This window comes from Sphaerodactylus townsendi, linkage group LG01 (assembly GCF_021028975.2).
Source record: "Sphaerodactylus townsendi isolate TG3544 linkage group LG01, MPM_Stown_v2.3, whole genome shotgun sequence".
NCBI classification, from domain to species: domain Eukaryota; kingdom Metazoa; phylum Chordata; class Lepidosauria; order Squamata; family Sphaerodactylidae; genus Sphaerodactylus; species Sphaerodactylus townsendi.
Genome location: NC_059425.1, coordinates 146383148 through 146405561, shown reverse-complemented (window position 1 = coordinate 146405561; position 22414 = coordinate 146383148). Strand labels below are relative to the sequence as shown.

The 22414-nt window shown below is 40.8% G+C and overlaps 1 protein-coding gene across 1 annotated transcript in view; it reads right to left on the bottom strand.

The window, feature by feature from the left end:
• Window positions 1-22414, bottom strand: part of LOC125432636 (protein eyes shut homolog) — a 300627-nt gene that overhangs the window by 204114 nt on the left and 74099 nt on the right. Inside the window, exon 3 of the mRNA XM_048496405.1 lies at window positions 9979-10208. Within this exon, the coding sequence (XP_048352362.1) occupies window positions 9979-10208 (230 nt within the window). The remainder of the gene's footprint in view (window positions 1-9978; window positions 10209-22414) is intronic.

Below are 22414 nucleotides of genomic sequence, written 5' to 3'. Positions count from 1 at the left end.
AAGGCTTCATGGATGACACATGGAGATCTGCATGCCTCCTTCGTTCACATGGAGCTGTCCCATTCACTGAAACGATTAAGGAAGTTCTTCCAGGCAAGGAATTGTAGTTAGTAGGATGGATTACATTTCAGCTTTGGCAGTAAAGAAGGTATTGGAAATGCCAAGTTCTTAGGCTATCATGGCCCCGCAGAAGCCTTTGTTATTTTCATTATTAAGTATCAGTTACCCCCATAGCTAGTATGGGTTTAGTCCTCTGTACAGTCTCCAAAGGGAGGGAATTTTAGGTACCCCCTGTCCCTTTAAGAAGTTTCCCAAGAGGCAGTCTTTTTTTTATTACCTAGTAATCCCCCTGTTCAGTCAGTTCAGTTCAGTACATGGTGCCTAGGGAGTCAGGAGGCAGCAGTATTTTTGTCAAGTCAAAGGTGTAAAGAGAGCATAAATTTGAGGTTTACAGAGAATAGTAGCCACATAAAGACTCAAGGAACTTAAAGAAGTAGACTTTCCTGGAAGCAGTCAAAGAAGGAACAAAAGTCTACAGTTTCTACTGTCCAGTCGAGCAAGTACTTTATTTTAGGAGTTAAGGTCTCCATTCTTCTGGGAGGAGTTAGGGTCTCCATTCTTCTAAATAGTAAACCTTTTGTTTGAACTGTTAAACCTTGCTTGTGACTCTCCCATTCTGTTCTTGCCGGACTCAGGGCATCAGAAACAGTTTTGCTTGGGGAACAGAATATAGGCTAATAATTGTGTTAGCACATGGAAGTGCAAGTCTGACACGAGCTCCCAGTGAGCTCCTATCCTTTACAGTCAATAGTAACATGATGGCTAGATCAGATAGCTAACCATAGTATTAAAAACATTTCCAGATCCATTTTGTTTCCTTGGCTACATAAAAAAACAAAACAAAAAGCTCTTACAAGTTCTTGCCTTGGCTTTTAAACTTATGAACAATTGTCACTGTTAAAAATGGGATATATATTCTGGATGGTTAAACTAAATGTTCATCTACAATGATTACTGTTAAAATATGGGGAAAAATACATTCATGATTCCCAAGCCACACACTAAATTTCTAGAAAATCCATGTCTATGCAGAAGGAGAAAACACATCAGTGCAGCCTTCCACTACACCCAAAGGACATTCAGCCCCCCACCCCAAAAGGATTGGGCTGTTAGCCCTGCCCTGCAGTCACAGCACCCACCATGTAATGTAACCCAGTATTATGCAAGTAACTGGGCTAGGGTAGCCCTGGCCATGGCCACTACAAAACTGGGTCAGGCCAGACCATGGCTCTGGTGGTGATGCAACTGGGCCTACTGGTGGCAATGGCTACCATAACTGGGCTCAGCTCTGCTTTAAGGTACTACAGAAAGGTTGTTTGTTTGTTTCAACTTACTTTACAATGATTATTAAAGCACTGCTTTTAGATACATGGATAAATTTAAGGTGTCTTTGGACTGAGCCTGGCCCAGCGCCAGCCACTGCACAAACGAGCCAGACTACTTGGAAAGAGGCTGCCCAGGGGAAGTAAGGAGTGAAAGCTGAAGACAGTGGATTAGGCACACAGGAAGGTTTTTTCTATGACTGCCCTGAGGCTCTGGAATAGCCTCCCCTTGGGGATTCGCCAAGCGCCTACCCTTTATGGGTTTAACATGCATGGTGAAGACCTTTCTCCTCACCCAGGCATTTGTCTAGCTTCCCTGTACACCACCTCTGAAGCTGCTGGTTGCGGGGGCGGGGGGAAGAATGGGGGTTGGGGATAATTTTATATGGTTTGTATTGCTGTCTTTTTTTGGCAACCTGTGTAAGCCAACTAGAGACTTTGGTATAAGTTGGGGGATAAATATTTTAAAGTAAATAAATAAAAATGAATAAAGGTAGGTTGGCTGGTTGATGGGTAAAAAAGCAGAACCAGGGAAAGGCTACTGGAACTGCCAAGGAGGGGGGAAAGGAAATAGTGAGAGAATGGGCTACAGGGGGGAATTGGATGCTGTCTGCAAGTTCTTGCAGGTCCCTTGTACCACTACCGTTGTCATTTACATCATACTATTTTTGGGTGACAATCCAACTCAGAATTCAGCATATTTTGAAATACTGGTGAAAGTCCATGTTCAAATCAAAAATTTATAAAAGGAACCTACGTCCACTGTACCATTATTACCGTATATACTCACGTACAAGTTGAGTTTTTCAGCCTTTTTTTAGGCTGAAAAATGCCCCCCTTGACTTATATGTGGGTTTCACTTACCAGCCTTCTTCTCTGCCGCCCCCCTTTCAGCTGCTTTCTGTGCCTAGTTCTCTGCTTTGCTCTCTCCTGCCAGCTGGCGGGCCCCCTCACTAACTGACCCTATCTTTCCTTTCCCCGCAGGCTCTGAGGCTTCGTTTCAGAGAAGCTGCCTCAGGGGCAGCCTGTCTCTGTGGTTTTCTTAAAAGAGCAATGCTCCAAAGATTGCTTAAGCTTAAGTAATCTTTGGAGCATTGCCCTTTTAAGAAAACCATAGAGACAGGCTGCCCTGAAAGACAGCTTCTCTGAAACGAAGCCTCAGAACCTGCGGGGAAAGAAAAGAAAGGGTCAGTTAGTGAGGGGGATGAGCCATTGCATTCTCTGCTTCGCTCTCTCCTGCCTTCTTCTCTGCTGCCACCCTTTCAGCCGCTTTCTGTGCCTCTGCTTCTCTCTCTCCTGCCTTCTTCTCTGCCGCCCCCTTTCAGCGCTTTCTGTGCCTCATTCTCCTCTGCCTTTTCCTCCACCACCTCCTGTCCCATTCACCTTCCATGGCCCCTAGCTTCTTCCCTCTCCCTGGACCCACGTGCGCGAGCCTCGCTCCTCCTTAAAAAGCCTCCCCAAGACTTCTGGAGTGCTCCTTCCCCCCAACTGCCGCTCCTTTGCTGGCTCAGCGCCCCACCTCCCCACGGACCTTTCCCACCCTCGACTTATACTCGAGTCAATAAGGTTTGCCAGTTCTTTAAGGCAAAATTAGGTGCCTCCACTTATATGCGGGTCGACTTATATGTAAGTATATATGGTATGTGATTATTTTTTTCCTGCAACATACATTAGGGGTTTTTTTTAGATCTAGCAAATTCATTACATGCAACATTAAAACATAGGATGAAAGCTATGGAACTGTAGTCAAGAACCTTAAAACTGTATAGATAACTTTTATCCATAAACAGCTGTTTTTTTTCTTGAGTCACACAGTATTTTAAAAAGTTTGGATGGAATACTTAAGTGTTCCCAGAGTACCAATTCTAAAACTGCTAGAACAGCAGACTAAAGTAATAATAGCCAAAATGTGAACGCCCGGATATATAATTTACAGTTATGCCCTAATTTGTCCTTAATATAGAATATCTTTTAAAGTAATTCTTCCAAGAGATCAGACAGTTCAATAGCTGGTGAAAAGTAATTCTGTCATTTGGCCTTATTACTTTCCAAAACACTAAATAAAAAAGCAAGGGATATAATTAAGTTTTGTATAAAACAACAGATAAATGTGTAGGAACAGAAGACATACTCCCAAGATGGCTTTTTTCCTCTATTAATTCTATTAATGCTTGTTCAATATTTTGAAATATACTAGCAGCCCTGGTGTTATTTTAAAAGTTGGGCACATTTGCTTTCCATATACACATAATTTCTTTGCTTGGAAAGAAATGCCCAGACATTGTTAGTTGCTTCAAATGCTAAGACAATTTGACAGAACAATATAATTATCCATCCTAATTTGCAGCTACTTATTCTTCCCTCATGCTAAGTCTACGACGCGTCCTACTTTTAAATTGCTAATGATACCTACACACCTTTCCTACTTCATCCACCCATGGATTCCTCCAAAATACTCAGTATCATCAGATAAAACCCTATAACATTTGATATGTATAAAACAATCCACACAAGGCAAAAATTATGGTAAAACAGGGTTGTCATTTCATTGGTCAAAATGGGGGGGGGGCAGTCAATTGACTATTCAAATATTTTCCAATAGTGACCATGCAATTTGACAGCATTAGCTTCATTAAATCAAAAAGGTACTTCAAGCATGTACAATGTACAAAAATATAATAGTTAACACTTTGAAAGAGTAAAAGAAACGATAAAATAAGTTTTTACAAAATCAACATGGCACAGTGGTTAAGAGCAGGTGTACTCTAATCTGGAGAACTGGGTTTGATTCCCTGCTCTGCCACTTGAACTGTGAAGGCTTATCTGGAGAACTAGATTAGCCTGTGCACTCCAACACACGCCAGCTGGATGACCTTGGGCTAGTCACAGCTCTTTGGAGCTCTCTCAGCCCTAACCACCTTTCAGGGTGTTCGTTGTGGGGGGGGGGGAGGAAAAGAAGATTGTAAACCCTTTGAGTCTCCTTACAGGAGAGAAGGGGGGAGTATAAATCCAAACAACAACAACAACAACAACAACAACAACAATAATAACAATAATAATATAGGGATCACATCTTCCCTGTGCTGAGCTGCCTACATTGGGTCCAAGTGGAGTTCCGGATCACTTTCAAGGTGCTGATACTAACCTTTAAGGTCTTTCATGGCCTGGGGCCCTCATACCTGCAAGACTGTCCCTGTTCTGCAGAGGCAAATTTACTGGTGCTCCCCGGCCCCTCAATGATGCTACTAGCCTCCACCTGGCCAGGACCTTTATTGCCCTGGTCCCAGTTTGGTGGAACGCTCTTCCTCCAGCTATTCGGGCCCAGTGGGGCCTGGATGAGTTCCGCAGAACCAGTAAAACAGAGATATTCCATCGGGCTTTTGGGCAGGCTGGTCGCTGTTTGTCTGCTCTTCCACTTCCCCCCACAGCAAAACCCTTATATAAAAAGAAGAAGAGTTGTATTTATATCCCCTTTTTATCTCCTGCAAGAAGACTCAAAGGGTCTTACAAACTCCTTTCCCTTCCCCTCTCACAACAAACACCCTGTGAGATAGGTGGGGCTGAGAGAGCTCAGAAGAACTGTGACTAGCCCAAGGTCACCCAGCTGGCATGAGTTGAAGAGCACAAGCTAATCTGGTTCCCTAGATAAGCATCGACAGCTCAAGTGGCAGACTGGGGAATCAAACTCGGTTCTTCAGATTAGAGTGCACCTGCTTTTAACCACTACACCACGCTGGCTATATATAATTCAGTTGACTGTTATATCTGTGTCAGCCCCTCCCGGTGGGAAGTATAGGAGTTCTTGGGCGCCACCTATAGTTCGGGTTTTATCTGGATTGAAATTTTAATGTATTTGTATTTAAGTTATGCATTGGTTTTATTGTATTGATTACTGTTTTGATTTCTGTTGTAAACTGTACAGAGCCCTTTGGCGATGGGGCTGTATACTAAATTTAATTAACAACAACAACAACCAACAACAACCACCAAACCAAACCAATGACGATGACGATGACAACAACAACAACAATATAGTGTCGTAGACAAGGGAAACTATCAGGACTCTCCCTGAACAGTTGTTTTTAATATGAGAGTAGACCACCTGGCGCCTGCTGGAAAGGTTCAAAGGCCATACTGATAAAACATTTTTTTCCCTCAGCCTCCAAAAGCTCCCCCACACCTAGAAGTGATTAACTCAAATTTGCAGGTTCTATAGTCTGCTGCAGAACCCACCTCATTATACAACCTTCCCCAGTAGTTCAGTCAGTAGCCTACAAAAGGTCATCAGCTCTTTGTCAATCTACCCAAGCTGATCCACATTTAAATCTCTGTTTCCACCTAGATATGGATCCTTCTGCACCTCAAACTTCAAAACTCATAAATAAGGCATGTCAACAAGCTCTTCCAACCCTGTAGTTGGTTCTGCTCCTAGACCTTATTCTGCAAAAATCATTGGGTCTGCCCCCCATACTTTCCTCCACTGCTAGATCCCAAAAACCTTGCAACTGGTTCTGTACCCCCAGCTTTGCATTGGATAGCATTTCTGTGCAGTTTAGGAAAGTTGACTTACAATAGCATAACAGCTAAGTCATTGGTAGACTCTGCCTTGGTTTTCAAGGCAAAGTTGTTTTGATAAAAGCGCTATCTGGCTGTCCCTCACAAATATACTAAACCAAAACTTAATGCAGACTTGTTTGGAAGAAAAGAAAGTGGCCTCGGGTGGCTGTATTACTGCTCAGTGAGCCAAAACCTCAGCAGAGTTGTAACTTGATGGTAAAGCTGACAATTTAAATACCATCATGATAATGTGCACACGGGTAAGGCTTTCAAAAATATTTTCTCCCTCAGACACACAAATACAAAGGTATTAGAAACTGTTTTTATGTTTTTGGACCTTTCTTTATTGCTTACAATACGCACATCTCATTCTCAGTTCCACCCCATATCTTTTGCCATTTCCTAAGGCTTGTCAAAAATGGATCAGGGTGGGGGATGGTTTGTATGCAAATAGATTTATCAGAAGTTTAGACCAAAAAATCTTTTCCCTTAAGGGACTGGACAAGCTGTTACAGCATGTAAGAAAATTAGTAAAATTACATTCGCCAGCCTGTACTATAAAAACAGGTTTTACATCCAAGTTTGTTTATTTATTTATGAGATTTTCATACCACCCTTTCCTTTCTGGCTCAGGGCAGGGTTTTTTTTTTTTAGTAATTACATTTAATGGAAGGTAAGAAAAAGGAGCATTGTATTAAATGCCTGAAATCATGGAAAACATGGAAGGTAAAAAGAAGAATGAAATGAAATCTATGAAATGCATCTTATACCCCATTTTCAAAAACAAGTTCAAAATATAATAAAATTTTACTTTCAAAATAAAAAGTAAATGAAAGTCTAAGTAAATGAAAGCCAAAATGAAGCCAAAGCAAAATGTATGAGTTACCTAAATTAATCTGGTATATTCCTTTTTAGTTAGGAGAATTATTTGAGAACAGACCTGCAATGCCAGAGGCACATAATTGGGCAAAAATGTACACCTGTTTACACAAAGACCAGTCTCCAAAAAAATCCACTCAAATCAGGATTGAAAGGAATAGGGTGACAAATGCAAGCGGGCAAACACACAGACAGATCCTAGGAAAATACAGAGATGGGTGATAGCAGGGATAGAGGTCCAATGAGAAAAGTGGCCAGCACTTCATGGGACCAAGGAAGACAATCCAGGTGCAACTGGTACTTAGGGTCTACTTATAGGAAAAAACTGGACCTCTGTTTATGATAAGAGAGGCAATCTTCTGGGAACAAAGCTCTCAATAGCTGGACAGGAGGTTTAAGATTAAATTAATGTTTGGGAGAAAGTACGCATGGTGATCTAGCCAGTCTGCTGAATCAGGTTGTGGGCATCAGCAAATTCTTTGTGAGGCTCGAAGCAGGTGCCCATTCTCAAGGCTGAGCTGTTGTTATCCAGATTTGAGTGGCAAAGCCTTCAGGGAAGGCATTGTCTGAAGCTTGCATACTTGATTTGGAAGGGGGAAAGACCAATGTCATGTGTCAGTTGAACGATATCAAAACCTTTGAATTAAGACTGGTGTCCACCTTACCTTTGCTCTACTACATAGGTCTGGGCTGTCTATGATACCAATAAATAACTAGTAGAGCCTTAGAAATGTCCCCTTCCCGTTCCCCACCCCCCACCCCCCACCAAGTCTGCCTATAGGCTTGCATGCCAACAAGTGATCTTTATTTTCCCTTCCACCCTTCTCTCAGCTAAAAGAATATCTCCATAATAATATACAGGGCAGTTGTGACTGATAGAGGAGAGCAAGTAACTGATCCACAGAACCAGTAAAACTGTTGCCTTCTCTTTCAGGGTTCTTGTGATTTCAATAACTACAGAAGAAGGAATTCAATAGATGCACCTCTTCCATCCCTCTACCAAAGTATCTGGACAGAGCTCGCTCCATCGCTCCATCGCTCCATCGCTCCATCGCTCCATCGATCGATCCATCGATCCATCGATCCATCGATCGATCCATCGATCGATCCATCGATCCATCGATCCATCGATCCATCGATCCATCGATCCATCCATCCATCCATCCATCCATCCATCCATCCATCCATCCATCCATCCATCCATCCATCCATCCATCCATCCATCCATCCATCCATCCATCCATCCATCCATCCATCCATCCATCCATCCATCCATCCATCCATCCATCGGACCTTAAATTTTGTCCATGGCTGAACTGCTGAAGTGCATGGAATGGGACTGAGCAAATCATTCTGCTCTTCTGCCTCGCCATCCCCATAGATACACTAGGATTTCAGGTACTTCTCTGGGCTAAAGATCAACAATTTCCTTAAGATCTCAATTTCCTCAAATCGAATTTCCTGAAAGATCTTCTTTGAGGCAAAAGAAACAAGGGGAAAGAGGAATCTGTTGTAGTACAAATGGCAAAAGGGGCACTTTTTGGGTGGAATGAGGTTTGATGAACTGGCACACTACCTGTCGATCATTTTACATATGCCCTTCCCCCCAAGAAAACTAGTTGTTGACCTGTCATAAACAAGTCAGAAAGTATGTCATGATGTATACTTTTTTTTAAAAAAAACGTTCCTCTGAAATAAATTTGCAATTGAATTGTGAATTACCTAGTTCTAATGCATTCTTTAAGAACAACACGGTATAAAAAGTGTACCATTCATTAAGTTCTTTACCACTGACTATTTAAAATGATAGTGCTGTTTAATTTACTATGGACATGGGGAAATAGTTTTTTTTTAAATGTATACTTGTGAAACCTGAGGAATCATTAACCAGAACTCCTCATTTCTACCCCAGAGTCATTTACTAAATTCACAGGCAGCATAATGACCTACTTTTACTCAAAGTTATGGCTCAGTTTCCATTACTTTTAGATATATTGACAATTTGGCAAGTGCATGTTTTGCTCTGGTTGCCCTGTACTTATTTCATACAATAGAAAATCTATTAGGAAGATATTAGAGCTATAATTATAAGACAGGCACTCTTTCAGTTTGCTACACATTACTCATTCCCAATAACTCTAATAGCATCATCCAATGTCAACAAAAGGAGAACGCACCTTAGAAGCCAACAGTCATTTAAAGCCAAATACAAAACATAAGGAAATGAAGTTTCTAGAAAGTAATCAAAAGTTTGGTCTGAAAATATGAAATGCAAGAGCTGTTGACTAACTTGCCTTATAACAGTTGCACATTATTTTTAAAGTACCTTATTTACTTCAAACCGTATGGTAATTAAATTATATTTTCTTATAGTAACTAATAATGCAAAGAAAAATCTGATGGTTATAACTCAACATGCTTGAAAAAGAGAAAGCAAACCAAATCTGATTGAACTCACTGATTGAACTCTCCCATTATCTAGTCCAATAATGCAGCTCTTCCTTTTGGTTCCCTCACTTAAGATCTGCCTCAGCCCAGTCACAGGCATTATTAATAATGGCACTGCCCCATGGAATAGCCTTCCAGAAGATAGGAACATTATGTGGCACTGTGAAGCAGTGCTGCTTAGGAGGGCATTACAGAGAACTAATATGTTTTCTGATGGCTATCTTTTCCCCCAGATATGATTGGACTGGACTTTATCTGTTATCAGTCTCTATCTTATGAGTTCTGACTGTATTGTAAACTGTACCTGGTATTTCTTTTTTACTGTATATATACCTCACAAATTACCTTGAGCCTCTTTTATAGGACATAAATATTAAGGAAAGATACAAATGTTAAGATGTCCCACATACATATGTATTATGAAGTTCATCTTCATCATACCGTCTTTCAAAAGCTGAGCAAAAGGATATATAAATGTATCTCTAAATATATACTTATATACTTTGAGGTGATTTGGGGCTGAAGTGGGGGAGGAAAGGAATTCCCATTCCACTGATGGAAATGTTTTCTGTCAGCAGAGATCTATCACACTATCCAAATACATATTTCTGTGTAAGCCAAAGAATTTATTCCATATGTTTCAAGATAAACCGCAACAGCTTGTAGTTTTTTTCTAAATTTTATAGAATTGGGAAAAGTAGAACACCTTTACCTTTTTCACAGAAGCGCCCGGTGAAATGTAGAGGGCAGTCACAATGAAATGAAGTAGCACTGCCAGGAAGATAAATCTGATGGCAGGTCCCTCCATTATGGCACAAATTCTCCTGGCAGGCTGACAATAATGCAGGATGAGTAGGTGAGGGCAAAACTGACTGAAGCACTTCAGATATATCAGAAACTGTACCAGAGATGACTGCTGATGTTTCTTCAGATACAGGAACCCTGCAGGATACAAAATATTTAGCACATATGAACTCTATTTCTTCTTACCCAAAAAGCATGTTTCACTCTACCACTGAAAACTGTTATGTAATAATATATATAAAATAGAAAATAACACCATAAAGTAATAAAAACATGAATAGCAACAAAAGAAACTATCCATTTTCTCCAAATAGGAAAGTGTAACCTTGTGTAAACAGGCCAAGGACTACGTAAACCATTTTCTCATGAATTTGAACAAGCCCGCCTGATATAGAACTTAGCTAATTCAATATTCTATGGTGGGACTATCATGTGATAGTCTGGCCAGACTTATAGAAATCTTACTGTTGTCCTGCTTGAACTGAGAATGTGACCCTGGAAACAATCAGTTTCATTCTTAGTCATGAATTTTAGTGAATGCTTGGAAATTGTGAGAAATACATTTTTTTTAATTACTAGCACATTATTGTGGTTACAGTATTAAATAGAATATTGGAGATTTAGGTTCCAATCCCTACTCTACTATGAAAGCCTGCTGAGTAATCTTGGGTCAATCACACACTGTCAGCTCAATACATCTCATGGGGCTATTGTGAGGATAAAACGGAGGACAGGCAAATGATGGGCTATAAATAAATAAATAAATAAATAAATAAATAAATAAATAAATAAATGTATACCAGTACTGATCTTCTTTCTGAACAACCTAATAGGTTTCTAAAGAACCACATGCTTTCCTGTTCCACTATGTATTTCTATTATTTGGGCAAGCTTTGAAACTATGGATTTGCATCTTCTAATAAAAAGACGGAAGATTGGTTTCACTGATCAACTGTAAATTTAAAAAGCTAGGTTATCAAACCATTATGGTAATCAAAAGGAATGCAACTGGTAAACCATAGTTTGACAATGCTGGCACTGATTTAATTTCTACAAAGAAATTTGTTATCCTATTAAATTGCCCAGCATAGTGTAAAAAGCCTCCTGACAGAAAGCCAGATTAAGGGCCAGCACAATGAAACCATAAAGTGCTTCATGAGGTGGCTGTTACTATGTAGAAAGGCATTTCTGAGCACTTGGTGTGGATTTGGTTACTTTCTTTCTATCATCTCAGGAGAGATGGTTTTAGGGAGCTCTAAGCTAGGTTTTTTCCCCCAGATCATCCACTATAGTAGCGCCCCTAGTCATGGTACCCCATTCTGAGGGCTTTTCAATAGCTAAATAAAACACAGAACAATGTTTTCATCTGAACTATCAATATACAAATTGAAGAAGAAGTTCTAAAGGGTCACATCCATGTGAGTGGCCTCATACGTACATATATGAGTGCCATCAAGTCACAACTTGATGTGGAACCCCAGCAAGAGCCTTTCAAGGCAAATGAAAAGTAGAAGTAGTTTGCCACTGCCTTCCTCTGCAGAATCTTCTTTGGTGGTCTCCAATCCAAGTACTGACCCTGTTTAGCTTCTGCATTCTGACGCTTTAACTCCCTGACTGGCTCGATACAATTCATTAATTGATATTTGTGTATTTTTCTTTATTTTATCATGCTATGTTTTGCAGTGATCAGAGTGGGTCATGATCACCTACAGGATTCCTACATTGTGCCCTTAGGTCTTCAGTGTTAATTTTAAATTATTTGATGCTCAGTGAATTGTCAGCTCTCCCATCAATTCCCTGAGAACCATCTGGTTTTTCTTTACTTAGCTTGCCTCAGAATGTCCATCAAATATGAAATAAATAAATTGTAAATACAGCTCAACTGTATCTGCCAAATTCATAGTGTCTGCATTTTTATGCATGAAAAATAATATGTGGTTGATTGAAGACATTATAACAAACACTAAGCAGGATAGCTCACACGAAATATAATAGCTCTGAGCTAGCCTTATCGAAGCAAAACACATGGAACTGTTGTATAACGCCAGATGTCTTCAGGAGATTCAGGCCTTGAATAATGCTGCACAGTAAAAAAAATAAAAAGGAGCTTCACCATACATTTTCATTACAGACAGGGGGTATTACTTCCTTCTTGAGATGTGAGGTTTTGTTACTCTTTGGAGGGAGCCGTGATTTTGGAGATTAAATAAAGGTGTTACACAACCCTTACATAAAGATGTATAAAAAGATGTATAGAGGATATATTATAACTTTGTACTTTTCTTTTCTGGCAAAGACTTAGACTGGCTTACATCCCAAAAATCATAATTTCTTTTTAAATAGACTTGTCAGTGTGATGTAGAGCCAGCATGGTACAGTGGTTAAAACCAGTGGACTCTAATCTGGAGAACTGAGTTTGATTCTCAACTCCTTCACTTATCTAGTGACTCTTGTCTAGTGAAATACATATATTTCCCTGCTCCTACACATGACACCTGCTGGGTGACTTTTGGCTAATCACAATTCTCTCCAGAACTCTCTCAGCCCCGCCTATTTCACAAGGTGACTGTTGTGAGGAAAGGAAGGAAAGGAGTTTGTAAGCTGCTTTGAAAATTCTTACAGGAGAAGAAAGTGGGGCATAAATCCAAACTCTTCTCTTTTTCTTCTCTTCAGTACAATAAGAAAGCACAGCCATCTGAGATGTCTATTCAGCTAAACTCAACTGCTATCATAGGCAAGTTCCTACAGTTCGTATTAAATCATATAGATGGTGCCAGGCAAATTAACTCTGTAGGCTGGACATTATATAACTGGGCATTTCCTGAATTATCTGACCCATGCTGCTACTGGACCCACTTCTTGAATGAAAGAATGCACACTAGACTCCTCTCTGGGACGCTTGGATGATAACAATTTTATAGGTTGCTTCACACATAAATAACGATTTTATAGTTTAAGACTATCAACTTAAATAGTGTCCAGAAACAAATCAACAAAACTGAAGCTTCCAAAATATCCTTGAGAGAATCACAGAAGTCACTATTCAAGACTAAAACAAAGTCTATTCCTTTCAGGAAGGCATAATCAGCTTCCCAGATACGTAATTTGAAAAACAGGCACTCTTAACCATGGCTAATTCCTGGGAATTCAGAAAAAAAGTCTAGTTTAAGGAGGATCCCTAGTTTATGAAACTGATCAAACAGGACCTAAGCAATCTTTATCTGGATAAACATTCAGGTTCTGCATCCCACTACAAAAAAACATAAATGAAGTGTTTGAGAAAACAGAATTTTGGCCTTGATTAATTGCACTGATTCACTTTTGACTTGCCAGCTAAGGGTCTATTGCTATGAATGTCTTTCAGAAGAACTGTACCAGACTGTTCATGTGGCGTAATCTGACACTCCTTCCAGACAACCTTTTCTTTAGTGGTTAATCACAGAGACAATGCATTTGTTAGCTCATTAATGGGGAAACACCTGCATCGGCATTCAGTATTCATTCCAACTGCAATGAATAAGGTAATAGTCCTGATTCAAAACAGTTTACCTGAACTGTTTGTTTGAATAAAGATTTGGGAACTATTTAAATCTCATTTAGTAAATGAGATGTTGAAAGCTTCAAAAATTCATAGTTAACTTAAAACACAATGCTCACTTTGATGTTTAGAAAGGTTAGAAAATATTCAGAGGAACAGTGATCATTCTTCCTATTCTCTTTATTTTGTTGCTTTGTTTATATACTTCTGCAATGCTAAAATGGAAACCAGAGACTAAATATTAAACTAGAATGTATTCTTACATTGGATAAGAAATATTGAACTCAGTGGACCTTGTTTCTGAGTAAACATAAATAAGGGTGGGCTGAAAGCAACCTGTAGCTTGTTGGAAAAAAATAGTTTGGAGAAGAGATGCTGTAAAATCAATGATATCACTAGCTTAACAGTGCAGTCCAGATTTTTTTTGGGGGGGTGTGTGTGCTCCATGATGGTCAGAGATGGTGCCACAAAAGTGGTGCCCAGCTGTCTCCGATGGAGCTCCGAGCAGCATAGCAAGCAGCAGGGCAACCCCCCCCCCCGCCATCTGGAACCCTCCATAGAAAACAATGACTTTCACTGCATGTTATCTTAAGTCATTGGACTGCACCAGGGTGCTTCTGGGCCAAAAGCATGGTGGCAGCTGCCAAAGGTTGGTACCACCTCCAGAAATACCTCTGGGTCACTCCCAGCTGTGTCCATGTGCAGGTTTAGGCCAGCACAATTCTGACGCTGGAAGTTGCTTCTGGGTTGGGCTCCTGGAGCTCCAAAGCACCCACCTGTCAGGCTAGTTCAATGATGGTAAAGCAACACTCCTAAAAAGTTCCAATCACAGCCTAATCTCCTAAATAGATGGCAAAGAAGAAAGTGGGGGAATCTAGGCCACTAAAAATCTGGATATAAACGTTATATATAAACAGTGACTGAAGTTACATGGAAATAATACCATACTAATTTGATCTGCTATTATTAGTAGTCCTTTCTTTGCCCCAAGGAAAGGCCTTGTGACATCAAATAGGTTGCCTAAAGTTTGCAGAGCTTGATACAGATGACCACCAGATTTTAAAAAATGTTTATCCAAATAATCAAGACCACTGCTTGCTTTCTGTTGAAACTGTCCTGAATAGGTTTTCTGTTGAAACTGTCCTGAATAGGCTTGGTAGGTCTGCTGCTATAGTTGAAGACCGCCTGTCAAATGTGCATGTTGCTGATGGGAGAAAATGGCAGCAAATTCAATGGGGAGGGTGAGCAACATCACTTCTCAGCAAAAACAGGAAAGTGATGTCATAGGTTGGATGCTCTAGGATTTTCAAAAACTCTACATATACGTAAGAAGTCCTGTAATGAGCAAAGATACCCCCTTGTTAGCATGGAACAAACATGTATATTTGGGTATTTAAACAATATTTAGGCTATCAACCCTGTATATACCAAGGTTCAGATTCAGGCCAACAGTTGAAAAAGCCAGGGAGAATAAGCTTCTTAACAGAAAATTGTTTTATTTAATTAAGAAAAAATAAAATAAAATGAAGTTGAGCGATAATGTAGAGCAGGGGTAGGGAACCTGCGGCTCTCCAGATGTTCAGGAACTACAATTCCCATCAGCCTCTGTCAGCATGGCCAATTGGCCCATCGCGAGGCTGGGAATAAGAGGTGTAGTTCTAGGTTCACCTGATTCCCAATAAATAGAATTGAGATATAATAATAAATACAACTCCCAAACCTTTCTCTGTTTAACTGGGGAGAAAATCTCAAGAGGGACAACTTGATGCTGATGTTGGACAGAAGTTGAGGGATTCCTTAGCAGTGATGAGGCCACTCTGGAAGCTTGAAACTGACCTAGCAGGAGAAGAAGGCCTAGCAAAACAGCTTTATGGAGTGAACAGGCAAGAGGCCTACTACAAAGCTTAAGTACCTGGATGAATCCAAACTGGCTACAACGTTTGAAACTGAGGGGTAATGGCCCCATCCAAAGGGGAGGGTGAATCTGATTGTGGAAGTCGCATGTGGGCATGCCAGTGGGTTTGCCCTCTCCAGGTAGTTGCCCTGGCAGAGGGGCAAAACCGTCGACACGCAGCAACTGTGGCCCTCATCGGTGCTAGGAGGTGGTGCTGGATGCAGTGCCATGTCTTGCCATCACTGCTGGCATTGTGGGGTGGGGGCATGGTGTTACACCAGTGGCTGGGAATTCAGACTTGTATCACCCGTTTAGGTGGTGAAAGTCTATTAAGCACAGTGGGGACTTCTTGGCAATGCGGAGGCTTTTACACTTTTGAAACTGCCCCTTGCCGTCAGGAAGCCTCTTTGGGAGTGGTGGGGCACCACAGCTGCTGCACCTTTGCCAGCCAGCTGTCTGACCTCTTGGAAGGGTCTGTCCTTCTCATACCCATTTGCCAAGAAAGGGGTGTGTGTGTGTTGGTATCAAAATGGGGGAGTGATAAAAATTCTTTCTGAAAAAGTTTGAAAAGAAAGTCTTTATCTGTACTGTAGAGGGGAGTTTTCCTTGTTGCATTAAAATAGCAATAATATTTGAATATTTAAACAGATTTGTTATTTTGAAGTGATAATATCCAGCGTTTAGTAATTACACATGCGTAGATTGCTGGTATTTTAATTAGAAGTTAAACGCTTTTTTTGCTTTTTTGCACTTTAAAGAGGCAACTTGTCTAGCTTAAGTCAAAGTAGCATCTAATCATTCAAAACCGAAAATGTAAAACTGGGTATAAAACAACTGATGATTGTTTCCACTAATGTTAACATCTTGTCTCTTGAAATAAGTAACATGCAGCAGCTGTACTAAAGAGAAAATCATAATTTTTGGCATTCCATAGAGCTTTTCTAGGAATGGCTTACAGATTGAGAAAAAAAAACTTTTATATCAAATGTGTAATCACACAAACAGATGCTTGTAATCTATGTTTGTAACTGATGGAAGTTTGGCTTCTGTAACCAGCACAAAATTTATGTAAGAAAAACTGGCACTATTGAGAAGAAAATGAATGCATAAGGTAGAAATTTTTGTTCAGCTAACTATATCACAGCAGGTTCATTGATCCCATCCAATCTACTGATGTAACTGATCTATTATACTCCAGCGTGCTCACACTTTCAGGTCACTGACAACTAAGTCACAACCAAGTGTTCCCTCATGTAATTTACATGTAGAAAACTGAAGCTGGTGCCTCCTCCACCCCCAAAATAGATATGTGAAATATCTGGGACAAATGTCACAAAATTCTCTTTTTCAGAACTGAAAATCACAGAACTTTCTGAAATATGAAAATTAAATAAATGAGGAAGATGTCTGATAAGGAAGTTGTGTTCTGCCTTTGATGTGCATTTACTGATGTACTCCACATCTTATATGAAGCTGGAATGGAGGTCATCATTAACCTTCATCTGTAGTCCAATTCAGACAACATATACATTTCTATATTCTGTATGGGCATTGTCTACCTCCATCTTCTTATCCTCCTGCTAGAACACTATAGCGTTTCGTGTAACATAAAACAACAGTAACAGATAAAAATCTGTTTAATAATTTCTTTACAAAGAGAAGTTGAAGGCAAATCCTTCTTTCAAAGAGAAAAATAGTTTTTTAAAATGTTTATTATTTATTTTGTTAAATTTCTATACGTTTCCTCCCCTTTCAGGCTTGGAGTGGTTCACAACCATTCATAAAACAGCATCCAGTGAAAACCACCAGAAGTCCCGAGTCATTACGATGCACCAGAAGCCTGCCGGGGCCAAAATCGAAAATACATTTTTAAACTTTTTTCTGTTTTTACTTTGTTGGCCGGCAGGGGGCACAGTTTTTAGACTAGTGGCACCAAAATTTCAGGATACCCTCAGATGACACTCCTGATGATACCAGCCAAGTTTGGTGAAGTTTGGTTCAGGGGGTGCCCCCATTCCCCATTGTTTTCAATGGTAGCTAATAGTAGATGGGGCTGAACTTTTGAGGGTCCATAACTTTGGACCCCCTGAACCAAACTAAACAAAACATGGGTGGTATCATCAGGAGAGTCTCCTGAAAGTAGCCTGAAATGTTGGTACTGCTAACTTAAACATTGCTCCCCTGACAGGCACCCTCTAATTTTCCCCAGATTCTCCCTTTAAATCATCCCACACTCCCCTTTCTGCATGGATTTAAAGGGAGAATCTTGGCTCCAATCAATTTAAAAGTAAAATGAAAGTATTGTAGAAGGCTTTTCACAGATGGATTCAGAAAAAAACTGGAATTGTTGTAGTTTTTTCGAAGACTGCGTGACCTGCGTATGGTCTGGTAGAGAGAAGTCTGTTATAAGAGAGAAGTCTGGACATAGTGTATAATGGATTTATCTCTGTTATACACTTCTGAAGATGCCAGCCACAGATGCAGGTGAAACATTAGGGACAAAATGTACCAGACCATGGTCATGCAGCCCGGAAAACCCACAACAACCAACACTGAAAGTGATGCTGTTTGGGTGGTGGGTGGGGAATCTACCCTGAAACAGCATCATTTTCAATGTTTAAGCTTCAGGGAGCCCAGATTCTCCTTTAAGGATTGGATTTGAAATGATAGGAATCTGGGCTCTCTAAAGAACCTAGAAACAACATTAAAGAAGTGATGCCTATTTAAGGGTTGGAACCCCCCAAAAGCAAGCCTCAATTTCAATGTTGTTTTAAACTAGTCAACTCTCTCGATGTGTTCAGATTTGTAAGGAGTTGGGGCATGTTCTATATAATGCTGATAAGAGGTGACTTTGGAGATGACATGGTGCAATTTTAAAAAATTGTTCCTTGGTTGTAGTGGGGGAGGCTGACCTTGGGTGCGTGGGGCTTAGCCGCCATACCAGGCTGGGCAGGGGTTTCCCTTAGAAACTCAGATTTTGCACCGGGCTCCATTTTCCCTAGATACACCTCTGACAGCATCCAATATGGTCACTAAAAAAATTACCTATAAAACAATAATTCAATTTAAAAACTATGCATTCTGACCCAACAAAGATGGCAAAACATCACACTTCCACTGAACTCAAAACCACCTTTAAAAGGGGGCAGAATGGAAAAAATATCTATCTAGTAGAGGGAGTAGCAGGGGGATGAGGAAGAAAGGCCAGAGATAGTAACTGTTTGTCAGGAGCAAGCCCCTGGACACAGAAGACTCTGATGTAGAGCCGGAAGACCCTGTGAAGCCAGAGCTGGCTCTTTGCGAGGAGATGCAGATGGCAGACTAGAAGGTTTTCAAGCAGGACCAGAGCAAGGGCGAATTGCACCGGGGGTGCTCGTGTACCCTGTGCCCTGCCCCATCCCATCTTGGAACGCCCCCACCATGCCCCCACACCTGGTGTCATCAGACAGAGTGTTCCACCAGGCTGGGGCCAGGGCTGAAAAAGCCCTGGCTCTGGTTGAGGCCAGCTTGATTTCAATCAAGCCAGGGACCACCAGTTAGAAATGTAGTAATGCCAAGTGCCTGATTTAAATGGGAAATTTTCCACCAGTGGGATTATACAAACATTCTGGACCCCTCAGACAGTGGGAAAAACAATGGGGATATAAATGACTGGATGTGATGCCTGATGTGAACTAACACTATAGAAACTCTATGGCATTCTCTTTCTATAGTGTTGTCTGACATGCTGACATAACATCTGAATTTTGGGTCAGTTGTGACATTAGAGCATGCCTAATGTTTCCAACCCTTGTCCCACTCAAAGCTGCGGGGGATGCCACTTGTTCTGGTGGCCCTGGATCAGTGGCTATATTTTAAAAAGTGCATTTAATTTTAAGAATTCCCCTCTTCACAATAACACTATGATTGAATGACAAATGAAAAACATAAAAGAGAAGATGCTAAAATACTCCGGAATTCCGGAATTATTACACTATTGATAGTGTAATAATCTCTGAACTGTAAAAAGTACAGCATATGATACAGGAATCAGCCAGACTTTGAGTTACAATATGGCAGTTAAAATGCTGAATTGTCAGATACAGCTAGCCAGGTTGAATCGGGATTGTTCTCAGGAAAGAATGGGAAGAATTATGTCTGTGCTACATGTTAAGTATGTTTATGTAAATTTGTAAAGCATCAGTGGGGATTCATAATGGATGGTATCACTGGATTTGCCATTTCAGTTGTCTTGGCAGACATAAAGTATGTTTCAGTGGCAATAGATCTGCTTATGTGTAGTAGAAGTACGAAGTTGTTAGAAAATTTAAAACTATATTTTATGGTGACTCTGAGGAACAAGCTAATATTCAAGAGGCAGCATTAGAAGAGTGAGAGGGCATAATTCTCTCTTTACATTTTTGTGGCTTTCTCAGTCTCCTGAGGAAAGACTTCATCCCATGCTTTTCTTCATAGATTCTAACCTTTAAAAACTCAATACAATCTTATTTCTACATTAAATATACAACGGTGGCCCCAAACCTATGTGCTCAAAGGGCCGAAAAAGGAAGAAGGAGGAGTTATAAGAATGTTGATGGTACTCACATAAACTTCATCAATTTTAGTCAACACCGTTTATTTTTGTAAATTTGTTTATTTTTGTAACTTTGTTTATGTTTGCATTCTTCTACCAGCCATTTTGACACAGTTCTTGAAACTTAAATAGGCAGTCCCCATCTCTAAATCTGCATGTAATCCGGGAACAATATCAGAATTTCTTTTTTGCTCTCAGTTTTGAGCCACTGGTCATCAATGATGACATATCATTATGTATTTTTAAGCTTTGCAGCTTCCAAACTATTTAAAAACCTGACTTAGATTGCAAATATATTTAGCTAGAAATAAGTATTGCTGATTTTAGTGGCACTTGCTTCCAAGTAAATGTGCATAGGCCTGAGCTGCACATTCCATATTTTCAATTTCTGATTCACAGTGAAAGTTTCTACGCTACTGTAATTACAGCTTATTGTGGAGGAAAACCTCTTTTTTAAAATACCCATTTGTGTCTGATAACTCTACATGTCCACAGAGAGTAATAACTGACAGAATCCTTTGTTCACCTAATGAGCTGTATAAAAGTGGCCACCATAGGGCAAGTATGGCTCTAATTGTAATTTCCAACCCCCCACCCCTGCCCTGTCTGTATGGGACAAAAGATGCTCAAGATCTTTCTACTGCAGTCGTGCTTTACAATCCATAAGTTCCTAACTACTGCCATGTGTGCTCTTATTCCTTTCCATTTATATATTACTCCCTTACCATGAAATGAATCTCAAGCAATAATGAACCACCACAGAAGTTAGAAGAAAATGAGCTTCAGAGCAAGCATCAACAGATACATTACAAACATGAGTGCTGCACGCAACCCTCGCTTTTAATTGGCACTAGCGGGGCCCAGCCACGCATTGCTGTGGCAATTGTCCTTCTCATCACAGTCCGCAACCCACACAGATGTCCATGCAGGTCCAATGATCCGCAGCATAGCTTTCTGGGGTGGTCAAATGGAATCCCTCTCTCCCTTTTCAATGCACATCATTAAATAGCGGCGTCTTGTTATTTTTAGTATAAAGTAACCCTTCCCATTCCACAACGGAACTGTCCAGAGTGCGAATCCCGCTGTCCATGAGGCTGGTTGACACGCACAGTCCTGGCTTGGGTAAGGCAGAACTGGGGCAAGCAGGCTATCCCAGTCAGGCAGCAGTATTGGTGAGGAATGCTCAGATCCTAAGGTTAAGTACCAAGGGCCATGTGCAAAATGCAAAGCGGAGACCAGTAGTGTTGGTTAGCCCCCACCCAGCTGGATTTTCTGTAGAAGAAAAAAGCAAACTCCGAAGCTAAAGCTTTTACCCGTAAAAGAGAGGGGCTGTGGCGGAGAATATGGGTGAGGAAGTGGGTAAGTGGTGGTTGGATGTGAGGGAGGGCAGAGTGAGGTGTGTGAGGATGATCTGGATGTGTACTGGTGAGTATGTGTTGTTGTCAATAGTAGCAGCGGTGGGTGAGGCACAGAGAGTGAAAGATTATCTGCGTGTGAGGGGGAGGGAACCCCACCTGGCGTCTCACAGCAGTGTGTGTAGCGTGTGTTTCACTTCCACTCATATTTACCCCTGGCTTGGTAGTACCCTATTTACTGTTTTTCCTGCTGCTCATTTCTACGGCCATCTGCGCTTGGAACATTCTAGAGGGCATACCAACCTCTCCAGGCCACAGCACGCTTGCTTGGGTGCACTGTGGAACATTCTAAGGGTGACAGTTAAACACAGCCAGCTTCATGGCCTGGTGCACCAGGAAAAAGACGTTTTACCTGGCTCAGGTATGGACTTTTGGTGATTTGAAGGTCCAATTACCTGCCCGTAACAGGGAGGGACGTCATGTGAAAATTTGGGGGCGATCTGTCCAGCCGTTTCGGAGTTAGGGGATCAGTAACAAAAACACTGTTAGCTTTATATATATATATATAGATTATGTCTCACTCAGTTCCCTCCTAAACAAAGTGACCTATCCCTTAGCTCTTGAATTTCAGTGGCATAATTCTGGTTTAGTAATACACTGAATGTGTGTGAGTCCAGCTTGCTTTCAGATTGACGCACATCCCTCATCCTACAGCTCTTTTCACAAGGAGAGAGAGTCGGTTAGAAATTAACCCCAATAACTTACCAGCACCACACACTGGAAGAAGCAAACTAACTCTGATGAATCCATTTGCCTCATTTGTAAGTCATGACTAATTGGAAGTAGTTGTTAACAGGGATTCTGTACATGTGAAGATAAGGGAAGGAGGGAACAACAGATATGAGCCCACCAATAGGCCAGGCTTAAGCTTATCATGGCTTAATTTTTGATGAAATGACATTACAATGTCACTGATGTCACCCC